This window comes from Urocitellus parryii, chromosome 6, assembly GCF_045843805.1.
Source record: "Urocitellus parryii isolate mUroPar1 chromosome 6, mUroPar1.hap1, whole genome shotgun sequence".
Lineage (NCBI taxonomy): Eukaryota > Metazoa > Chordata > Mammalia > Rodentia > Sciuridae > Urocitellus > Urocitellus parryii.
Window position 1 is genome coordinate 37,416,506 of NC_135536.1, and position 12,083 is coordinate 37,428,588.

The 12,083-nt window shown below is 39.4% G+C and overlaps 1 protein-coding gene across 1 annotated transcript; it reads left to right on the forward strand.

The window, feature by feature from the left end:
• Positions 1-5,114: 5,114 nt before the first annotated feature.
• On the forward strand, positions 5,115-6,266 carry LOC144255381 (guanine nucleotide-binding protein G(I)/G(S)/G(O) subunit gamma-10). The gene has a single exon (XM_077799956.1). It carries the CDS (start codon positions 5,124-5,126, stop codon positions 5,328-5,330), a length of 207 nt encoding a protein of 68 aa, XP_077656082.1. The 5' UTR covers positions 5,115-5,123; the 3' UTR covers positions 5,331-6,266.
• Positions 6,267-12,083: the final 5,817 nt, after the last annotated feature.

Consider the following 12,083-nt stretch of genomic DNA (forward strand, 5'->3'; position numbering starts at 1 on the left):
AGATCTCTTGGCATAGTGTTTTGTATTCTATTTCTGATACCCCCAGTTCTTGCCTTGGTATCAGTGTTTGAGAATGTCCCCTAGAGGAAGAAAAATGCTTGTTTTGCCCTTTGGCTGACAGCATAGAATGTGTGGATCTTGAAACAACCAGCAATGATTGAGGGGTCTGCTCTTCTCTTCAGGTTTATCTCTTACTTATTTTCCATAGCTATTACTGCCAGACAATTTGCTGTGGTCCATCAGTTTGTTATATGTTGCTGGTAAGAATTATTTCAAAACATAGTGGTTTGAAACAATTTTATTTTGTGCTCTCTATGGCTTAGGATTTGGGAATAGTTTAGCTAGGTGATTATAGTTTAGGGTCTCTCAAGAGGTCATGGTCAAGATTTTAGCTAGGGCTGCAATCATTTGAAGACTTGACTGGGGCGAAAATATCCTCTTTCAGAAGGCTTACTCACATGCTGTTAGGAGGAGGTCCTGTTTCTTGCTGGTTGTTTCTTGCTGTGTAGACCTCTACATATGGCTCCTTCGGGATCCTTATGATGTGGCTGCTAACTTCTCTGGAATGAGTGACTCAAGGGAGGGAGAATGAGGAGAAAGCCATAATGCATTTAATGATGTCCTAGTCTCAGAATTTGCATATAGTCATTTTTACCACAATCTGTTTATTGAAAGCGAGCCACTAAGTCCAAGGGCAGGGAAATTTGGCTGCAACTTTTGAAAGAAGGATAATTGTGGGCATATTTAAAAATCACCACAAGCTCTGTGCTGCAATTAAGGGCTTCTCTGAGGGGCTTGCAGTCTTTCAGCTATGCCTGGGAATTGTGGTGCAATTCCTTGTCTGTTTGTCTTTCTTTTTCTTTTTTTTTTTTTTTTTGGTACCAGGGATTGAATCCAGGGGCACTTAACCACTGAGTTGCATCCCCAGCCCTTTTTTTTTTTTTTTGTATTTTATTTAGAGACAGGGTCTCATTGAGTTGCTAAGGGCCTTGCTGAATTACTGGCTTTGAACTCACTATCCTCTTGCCTCAGTCTCTTGAGCCACTGGGATTACAGGTGTGTGCCACTGCACCTGGCCAATCCTTGTCTTTTTCATATACACCTCTGCCCCTCTGGGTTTTAAAACATCTGCCTACTTCCCTAGTTGAGCTCCTTCTCAGAGAACCCAGGCAGCATTTAGAATCTAGTTTTATCCTCTCTAATTCTCTTCTAGTTCCAACTCAGGAAAAGCTTATAATGGGCAACTGCTCTGATGTCATATGGTGTTTCTTTCCTATTCTCTGGATTTATTGGATCAATTTTTTTGCTCAATCTTTTCTGAATATTTTCTTCTCTGAACAAAACCTTGCTTTTGCATGTGAATTCCCTACTTTTCAGGATATTATTTATAAATGGAAAAAAAAAGAAGTTAATTATCAAGTCAAAGGTGATACTTGTATTAATTGTTCCCTTACAATGCAGAGAGAAGGAAGTCCTGGGAAGGGAAAATGCATTGGATAATAATGAGTGTTAGGGTCTGTAAACAAGTCAAGATGGCACCTGGCATTTTGCCAGAGGGAGTGGTTTGTGAAGTAATGCCAGCGAGCCATTAAGTGTGGAGATTCCTTATTGGTTGACTGCTGTATCTATTTTATGTTAATTAAGATAAGCTGTGTGTAATGTATATATACCCTTCCTGTCCTACAATAAATGGCTCCCACTCCTGCTGTATCAATGTACACAAATTGCTTGTCATCCCCTGATTATTTTGCTGCAGGAAAATTTCCCCCCTTTTAGAGCAAGAATGAATTCTTGGCTTCTGTTTTTAGCACAGTGACTATTTCCCTTAACCCCAGCAAAAATCTCAGATTGTCTATCATTGGATTGATTTGGGTTACAAGCCACCTCTGAACTAATCATGAGGCCAACTATGGAGAGTTCTTTTAATGACCAGGGTTGGGTCATGTGTCTACTTTTGGTTTAGAGAGTCTCCACTGACTGTACTTCATCGTGTAAACCCAACTGTAGTGCTGAGATATCGGGGACTCCTCCCCAACTCGACCACACACACTAGTTATTGAAAACCCTTTCCTGTCTCCCCCGGCTCTTTCTTTCCTTCACTAAACTGGAGATGGTGTGGGAAGGGTGAGGAGGGTTTCACTAAATCACATGCTTTTGGATCATAGATTCAACAAGGTGGAAGATCCATCAATATCCTCATGAAAGTGAGATAGGAATCCTTTCTAGAGCTTTGTTCCCAATATACATAGGGAGGAACCATTGTCCCAGAAATCACTGCCTCCTCTCCAGGGAAGCATGCTCTGCTGAGTGTGCTCAGATTTCTTTTCAAACTCCTTAAAGTCTTTCATCTTCTGGGATGGGTCAGTTAACTTTCTCTTCCTCCTCAACTTCTTTAACCACAGAACTGTTTCAGTTAAATTATTTGCAGCTCTCTTCGTCGATTTGACACTTTGTTTAAACATTCTAATTTAATCAGGCAGCAAGACATGAGATATTTTCATTTGCATGTCTTGGCATAGGGGCAAATGAAGCTTCTTTGTCTTGAGGGAAGGTGGGTGTCCCTCCCAAGTCTGTAGCAATCACAGGGACTTCGATAATTGAAATGGGACTGTTTCTGCACAGCTGCTTCCTGAAACAACAACAGAAACTGAGCACAGTCCCTCTGGTTGGTCAGGCCTTCTCTGTGGTTCAGAATAGGAAGTCAGGTCTTGGGGACGAGTCCTAGTTGCTCCTTTAAGCTTAGCCGAGGCCTCCTCTAACTGTGTGAATGCTCTCTGCTTTGTTTTCTTTGGATAGATTTTTTCAACTTCTCTCAGGTTCTGGAATGTTATTTGGTGAATGGTATTTACATCATAATCATCATTTCACATAGTTTCGGATGAAAATGTGACAGAATCAACTAACCATCTTAATCCTAATTCTGGAGACACATCAAATAAAGGATCCTAGATACCCCATTCACCTACTCCCCTTTTAAAAAAATAGTCTGCCTTTCCTATCCTCTACTATGGTAGCAGAATACAACAGTTACTAGTATGGCATTATGTAAAAAGGTGAATGTGTAACCGATGTGATTCTGCAATCTGTATTTGGGGTAAAAATGGGAGTTCATAACTCACTTGAAACTAATGTTTGAAATATGATATGTCAAGAGCTTTGTAAGGTTTTGAACAACCAATAAAAAAAATAAATAAAACTAATAAAAGGAAAGAAAAAAAAATAGTCTGCCTTGATCCCAGGGTCTGTGGCACTAAAGTTTATATTCCCTGAACTTCACCTTTTGTGGAGATGCCAGCTGTTCTCTGGGGCTGCACCCTCTCTTCTCTTGCCTCCCCTCCACAAAGATTTCTTGATGTTGCCCTTCCTTGTGAGTCCTATCCAGTATCTGTTCCCATGGGACTTGACTCAGAAGTTGCCACCTCAGCTTCCAGCATCAGACCCATCTCCTTCTGCAGTTTGCTGGGATCTGAGAGCTTTCTGCTTTTGGTGTCTAGGGAGGGGAACAAGAAATGGTGTACAGTTACCTTTCCATGTGCTCCGTCAGTAGTGCTGAAGTGTGTGTGTGTGTGTGTGTGTGTGTGTGTGTGTGGTGAGGGCATGGGATGAAGTGTTTTTGTGGCTCTGGGGGGTTGAGGCAATGCTTACCAAAGCTACCTTTTTCTTAGTCTTCTTCCACTTTTTATCGATTCAGCTCACATTTTCTTAGACCATTCAGCAGTCAGTAAGCTGCGGAGTTTCCTAGGGAGGAAGATGTAGATTGATCCATCTTCTCTTCCATGGATCAACCTAGGCCAGATCCATCTGGGAGGCTGAGGCATTCTTGCTGGTTTAGGGAGAAAGTCACTGTACCACAGAGATATCTCACTGAGAACTTGATTAGATAGAGAAGATGACAGGAAAGAAGAAAAACTGGGAGAGGAGAACTAGGTGACCAAGGCAAGAGAGGACTCATAGGTATCCTCAAGGCTTATATTCCCTGTAATTAGGAGATAACTATGAACTCAGTATCCAGTTTGGGTCTGGGTGGGCTCCTGGGGACACTAGATTGAGGGCAGAGTTGGAAGGTTCAGGATGCTTGGTATGGATTGTGGAGAAGAAAGTTTTAACCAGGACATTTAATGGAGCATTTATAAGACTCCACATCTAGGCAAACATAAGAGAACACAGAAACAAGACTCTGTTCTGTACATAGAACAGGAACTTCAGTGTTGATTCTGAAGAACTTTTTAAGGAGAAATACAATTTTTGAAGGAAAGCTAGGTCCCATTTAGTGCCTCCCTTCTGTTTTTTGAAACCACTCCAATCAGTGACATCTCATTGCTAAACTCATTGATCTCTTCTCAGACCTCGACGTGCTGTGTCTCTCAGCAACTTTTGTGGACACACTATCTTTGCTTGGTTTCCAGGACCTGCTCTATCCTCCCACCTCTTACCTTGCTAACCACTCCTCAGTCCCCTTTGGTAGATTTGAATGTCTCCTCATCTCCAAATATAGGAGTGTCTCAGTCTCTGGCCTTGGGCAACTTTTCCATATACACTTATTCCCTAGTATGAATCTCATGTTTTCAAGTAGTAAACAATTGTTTTAATCAGTGTTTTCGCCACAGTGATCAAGACATGACAAAAAACAATTATAGAGGAGGAAATTTTTATTTGGAACCCAGGGTTTCAGAAGTCTCAGGACATGGCTGACTCTATTCCTCAGGGCCTGAGGTGAGGCAGAACATCATGGTAGAAGAAAAGCAGGTTAGGACATGGAACCAGGAAGGGGAGGGAGAGAGGGGGAGAGGGATGAAGGAGAGATGGAGAGAGAGAGAGAGAGAGAGAGAGAGAGAGAGAGAGAGAGAGAGAGAGAGAGAGAGAGATACACAGACTCTTCTCCTCCAGCTATACCCTACCTGCCACCCAGTTAATCCCTATCAGAGGATTCAGGCACTGATGAGGTTAAGTCTCCCATAACCCAATCATTTCATCTCACACATGAATTATGAACCCCAGGTTTCTGACTGTAACCTAAACCTTTTCTGTGAACTTCAGACATAACTAGTAAATGACCTATTCAACTTCACATTGTAGATGATTAAAATGCATTTAAAAATAATATCCTGAGTGCCGCCGCCGCCATGTCTTCCGGGGCCAGCGTGAGCGCCCTGCAGCGCCTGGTGGAGCAGCTCAAGCTGGAGGCCAGCGTGGAGAGGATCAAGGTCTCTCAGGCTGCGGCAGAGCTTCAGCAGTACTGCATGCAGAATGCCTGTAAGGATGCTCTGCTGGTTGGAGTTCCAGCCGGAAGCAACCCCTTCCGAGAGCCCAGATCCTGCATTTTACTTTGAAGACTTGGAAGAAGTTTGTTGAGAAATGCCTTCGAGCACAAAGTAATGAATGACTGACTCCAAGTCTCAAGAAAACACTTTTCTTTAGCCAAATGACTGAGGTATTTCAGACCTTTCCAGTGTCCTGATCTTACAGCCAAAATTCTACAGAAATTAATGATTTTCTACTCAAATAAGGAAACTGAGTGAAGAAATAGAATTGTTTTAAGTAATAATGGCTTGGTTCTTCTGAAGAAGTGCTTTGTATTAAGATAAAAACTTTACCACCAAATATACCAAAATACACCTCTTTAATAAGTGAGTTACTGTTGTTGCTATACCTAGAATATCATGTATGTTTTATTAACTGGATGTTTACATTTTAGGAAGGAAAACACTTTTGTTTATTAAAAAAAAAATGGAGTATTTGTAATTTGTTGTTCCTAAGATTTTTATACTATAATAAAATTTGTTCTATCATAAATTTACAATTACTAAATGAAGACAAGAAAGTATAAAATTATGGGGGAAGAATAGCCTTTACTAATCGAATGATGCCTTGATTTTTTCTAAATAAGAAGATTGTTTTATTTAACACAAGAGGTGTTGTTTAGAAAGATTCATGTTATGATATATATTAGGTTGTCCCATTTTATGTATGAAGCAGATTTGATCTCTTTTTAAGTTCCTTTACTTTATAGTTGTGGTTGCACTTTTTAAAAGATACTACATTATTTCATGTCTTTAAAAAATGTTTAAAGTAGGACCTACATACAGAACATTGCAAATGATTGAAAACAAAATAATGTGAAAATATTATGACCTAAAAGAATTCTTCATGTCACAAGAGTTTGACTTTGATGATGTGCCTTTGATTTAATTTGGGATACTTTTAGAAGGATACTTAGTGTTTGTAATAATCTTTGAAGATCTTGGAAATAAATTCTGTTTAATTCACCATTTTCTATGACAAAAAAAAAATAAAATAAAATAAAATAAAATAAAAATAATATCCTGAAATTCACTCTTGATTTCCATGGCTCCAAACTTGCTTCTTTGCTGGTTCTCCCAGTCTAAGCCAATGTCAGTGAAAATTTTCTAGTTGCTTAGGTCAAAAATTTGAAGTCATCATTGACTCCTTTCTGTTCTTCTCCCACAGCCCATCTATGAGCAGGTACTGTTAGTTTCTCTCTAAAGTAAATCCATAAATACAATCAGTACTTAATTAGACTTCCACTTCCAACACAGTTACCACCTGGCTCAAGCTAATGCTGTCCTTTGCCTGGATTATGATCAGAACTTCTATTTTATTTACCTGCTCCAATTCTTGCTTCCTTACAGTTCCTAATCCACATGGTGCCTATCCACATGGATAGGCAGAGTGATACTTATAAAATTTTTAATCATATCATATCACTCCTCTGCTCTGAGTCCTCTCTGCTTTCAGAGTAAAAGCCAAAGATCTTATGACCTTTAAGACTTGCAGCCATCTGGTCCTCACCTGTCTCTGTGACCTCACCGCCTGTCACTCTCCCTAATGCCTATCTTGCTGAAGCCACCTGACACTTTAGTTGAACACACCAAACCTGTTTATGCCTCAGGGCCTGTTTGCTCCTCCTTGCTGGAGATGCCATACCTCCAAATATCCACCTGGCTCTCCCAGACCTCATTTCCTTCAGGTCTCTAATCTGATGTCTTATGAGATGTTGTTTGATCAGCATATTTTAAGTAAGTCTCACCTCTGAAACTTCCTACCACCTTTATCCCTCTTTACATTTCATCTCATTTTTCATGAATTTACTTGCCTGCCATCTGTCTCCTCTCACTAGAATACAAACTCTATAAGGGCTGGACTTTTATCTATTCATTGTTTGCTTTACCCTTGAATTTGAAAAAAATTTCTTCATTTTGTAGATGCTTTATTAGTATTAATTAGATAAACGAAAGAATGGTGGTTAGAAGTATAGGCCCTGGAAGAAGAGGTCCTGGGTTCAAATTCCCTCTCTTCTCGGTAACACTTTAGTGACTCTAGGCAGGTTTCTTTCTTTCTTTTTAAAAAATTTGTTCTTTTTAGAAATACATGACTGGATAGTGTATTTTGACATATTATACATACATAGAGCACAATTTATTCTAATTAGATCCCATTCTTGTGGTTGAACATGATATGGAGTTAACACTGGTTGTGTAAAGTTATGACTGATTTATTCTACTGTCTTTCCTATTCCAATCCCTTTCCCTTCCTTCATTCCCCTTTGTCTAATCCAATGAACTTCTGTTCTTCCCTCCTCCCCTTATGGTGTATTAGCATCCACATATCAGAACATTTGGCCTTTGGTTTTTGGGATTGACTTATTTCACTTAGCACGATAGTCTCCAGTTGCATTCATTTACTGGCAAATGCCATAATTTCATTCTTCTGAAATTATGGCTGAGTAATATTTTAAAAGAATTTTTATTTGTTCTTTTTAATTATACATGACAGTAGAATGTATTTTAACATTATACATACATAGAGTATAATTCCTATTCTTATGGTTGTATATAATGTAAAGTTACACTGGTCATATATTTATTTATGAACATAGGAAAATAATGTCCAGTTAATTCTACTGTCTTTTCTCTTCCCTCCATTCTCCTTTGTCTAATCCAAAGTATTTCTATTCTTCTAGACACTGCCCCCCCATTATGTGTTATCATCTGCATATCAGAGAGAATATTCAGCCTTTGGTTTTTGGGTATTGGCTTATTTCACTTAGCATAATAGTTTTCAGTTCCATCCATTTACTAGCAAATGCCATAATTTCACTTTTCTTTAAGGCTGAGTAATACTCCATTGTGTGTATAAACCACATTTTCTTTATCCATTCATCTGTTGAAGGGCACCTAGGTTGGTTCCATAGTTTAGCTATTGTGAATTGAGCTGCTGTAAACATTGATGTGGCTGTGTCACACTGTAGTATGCTGATTTTAAGTCCTTTGGGTATAAACCAAGGAGTGGGATAGCTGGGTCAAATGGTGATTCCATTTCAAGTTTTCTGAGGAATCTCCATACTGCTTTCCAGAGTGGTTGCACCAATTTGCAGTCCCACCAGCAATGTATGAATGTACCTTTCCCCCCACATCCTGGCCAAAATTAATTATTAGTTGTATTCTTGCTGATTGTCATTCTGACTGGAGTGAGATGAAATCTCACTGTAGTTTTTTTTTAAATGTTTTTTTTAGTTGTTGATAGACTTTTATTTTATTTATTTATATGTGGTGCTGAGAATCAAATACAGTGCCTCACACATGTCAGGCAAGTGCCCTATTGTTGAACCCCAGCCCCAGCCCTAGCCCCTCACTGTAGTTTTAATTTTCATTTCTCTATTGCTAGAGATGTTGAACATTTTTTCATGTATTTTTGACTATTCATATTTCTTCTTCTGTGATGGGCAAGTTTCTTAACCTCTCTTTCTCTTAGTTTCCTTATTTGCAAAATGAAAATAACAGTGGTAGCTCTCTCATAATTTACCAATTAATTAATTAATATATTTAACTCTTCTACAGCAGTTCACAGTGTGTAGATTTGATAAATGTCAACAATTATAATCATCGTCATCATCATCACCATCGTCATCTCCAAATTTAGGAGAAACTAGAGGATGCAGAACATGAGGCTGGGATTGGTGTAAGAGCTTTTTATGGCAGATTGTATTTTCCAAAGATGACTGTAACAATGTCTCGGTTTCACATGGTTTTCTGGAATCTTTTCATTCCCTATCAAGAAGTGGATGGCATGTCCCTTCCCTTGAGCCTGGATGGAAATTTATGACTGCCTTAGATAATATGAGTTCCAAGACTAGATCTTAAACATATCACACACTTCCACCTTATTATTTTGAGATGCTCATTCTTAGCATCCACCCACTAAGCTATGAGGAAGTAAAAAGTAACTCATGGAGATAGACTACAAGAAAAAGCCTAGCTGAGCAGCAGGCCCTAACCAAGAGGGGGGGGAAGGAGAGAGATGCCAGATGTGTGAATGAAGATACTGCTGGTGACACCTGCCCCTATTGAGTCATCAGCCTTTAAGTCTTTCAGGGTGAGGCACCAGTCTTCATGGAGCTGAGAACAGGTATCCCCATTGTTCCCTGTATAAATTCCTGAACCCTAGAATCCATGAAACAATACCAAGATTGTTTTATGCCATTAGATTTGGAACAGTTTGTAGCACAGCAACAGTAACTGGGCATTTTGACAAAAGACCAATCAACACTGTAACAAGTAAATCCAGGCAGGAGAAGCTAGGCCAGGAACCAGGTGACAAATGATCTTCCTATTTCATTGCTGGACTGCAGATTATTAAACAGGAGACTGAAATCCTTTACAACATATCTGATGATCAGGGATGTAATGGGAAGATGGATCATGGGACATAATTCCAGAGTGAAATAAGGAGGGGATGCTATGTGCTGGGAAGACATGAATAATCTTGAAGCAAAAATTTGTAAAATGTCTGTGGGAGGAAATCTCATTCTTACGTAAAAAATATGTTTGTGGATTTTTTTCACATTGTTAGGTAGTAGTTAGTAACGAACAGTGAAATATGAACTAATAACAAGGCAGCATCATGGGTTTCATTGAATTGCTTTTAATGAACAATCAAGTAGCTTGTAGAACAACAACAGGTGTATAAACACCTGTGGAATAAACATGTAGAAACAAAGGAAGTTGATTAAGAAATACATGAAAAGGAAAGATCAATGGGAATAACTCCTGACAGGGTCTACTGAGGTCATTGTAAAATTAGGATTTATGGACACAGATTTCTCAATGTATTTCAGAAGAGAAGTTTCATTGATAGCTCAGTTGCACTAATATGAAGTCTTCTCAGTTATTGATCCCAGCACCTGCACTAACATAGAATTGACTTGTAGCTGAAGTCTCCCTGAACAGGATGGTTTCCAGGACAGTTCCTGAGGGGAACTACTGGGGTCAAAAACTCCCCTACCTGATGTGAGAGGAGATAGACATCTTATTGGTAAAGATGGCAGAAGGTGGATCCCAGTACTTTTAGTAAACATCAAACAGTAATAAATTTGGAGACAGCATTGTTTCCTTTGTTGTTCTCTGCTGGACATTGACCCACTCACTCTGAGTGTTCTTTGCTCGAGTCTTACTTTACTTTTGTTGTGGGATTCTGGCACAGAGAGACAAGACTGTCAGCAGGAAGCAGTATTTATTAGAGCCAGCACTGGCCCAGAAGGTTAGCATCCAAAAGTTGAGCCTGGACTGCAGTGGGATGTTGCCTTATATATTTTCAGCTAGTTCCCCCTTTACATGTTAGATCCTTTATTTCCTCTATACGGTAGCATACATTGTAACAGTCGGGACAGAGTTGCTGGAGAGTTGCACACCTTGCGCATATAGACTCCAACTGAGAGCCTCATTTTCTCTTTGTTCCAGGAGAGCTCTTACTACACTGTCACTCATAATAAAATTCTCTTGCTTGTCTTTTCATGTCTGACTTTAAATTTTCTCACATTGGGACACAAAAATGGAGGTTTGGGGCTTCAAACACCCCACTCTCGTGACAACATAATGTACTCGTGGAATTTGCTTCAGAAAAGATCATTGTCAGATGCATAAGACATCCATTCACTGACCTACTAGAACAAATTTGGCATCCATTGAGTGGGTGAGGTGGTGAGAAGCGAAGTATACTTTTTTTTTTTTTTTTAAATTTTCAAATTGTCAATGTACTTTTATTTTATTTATTGTTACGGGGTGCTGAGACTTGAACCCAGTGCCTCACACATGCTAGGCAAGCACTCCACCACTGAGCCACAACCCAGCCTGTGAAGTATACTTCTATTATTTGCAATTTTGTAGGTGAAACATGCATATAAAAAAGTGGACGTACTCTCTTGTGGATCACCTGACCTGTCTGAGAAAACAGAGTAAAAAATGAGATCAGAGAAGCTGTTAATTTAATATAAACAGTATTAGATATGGAAAATGACAAACCCCCAAATATCATTACCTGGGCAGAGGGAGCAAAGAAAAAGCAGCACATTGATGGCATTGATTCTTTCCAGTGGCAGAATGATCTCTAGAAAGGAAGCCAAAGTATTTGATCTTTCCCCAAATAAATCCTTTCCCAGTAACAGTACCATGGGACCCTGAAGGGAAAGAGATACACACTGAATGCTGACCCCAGACTCTCCATTCTTCTCCAAGTAAAACATTGCCCAGTACAAACAAAATTTCAAATTCTCACAAGCCTGTTTACTGACTGCCCAAAATTGACTGCTGAACTTAGATGTCCCCCATCTCTTCCAGTAAGACAGACCCCAAATTCCTAAGTGCCCCAAACTGACAAGTACATTAATTAAGTCACCTCTCAGTATAACCTATATAAGTCTAGTCCTCTCCTTTGTTCAGGGGCTCATTTTCTACCAGGGGAGTGGGTCCATCTGAGGTAATTCTGTTTCTGAATAAAGGCTATGCTGATCCATGGAGTTTGCATGGCTTAGGTCCTTTTGTGCTAACAAACAGTACTACTCCTTAAATAGTTAAGGAGACAAACGGTGGAAAATGAAGATGATGTTTTTAAGATCTTGGGATGTGGAGATAGACTGGGATATAAACCAGGCCAGGTGTTAGCTGTAATTCCTTTAGTAGTAGTGTTTATGCCTAATTAAATTCAACATCCTTGCGGGATAATGGAGGTAACTGAGATAATAGGGAAATTAGTTAATGAAAAATTGAAAAACAGGCTATTAAAAGGCA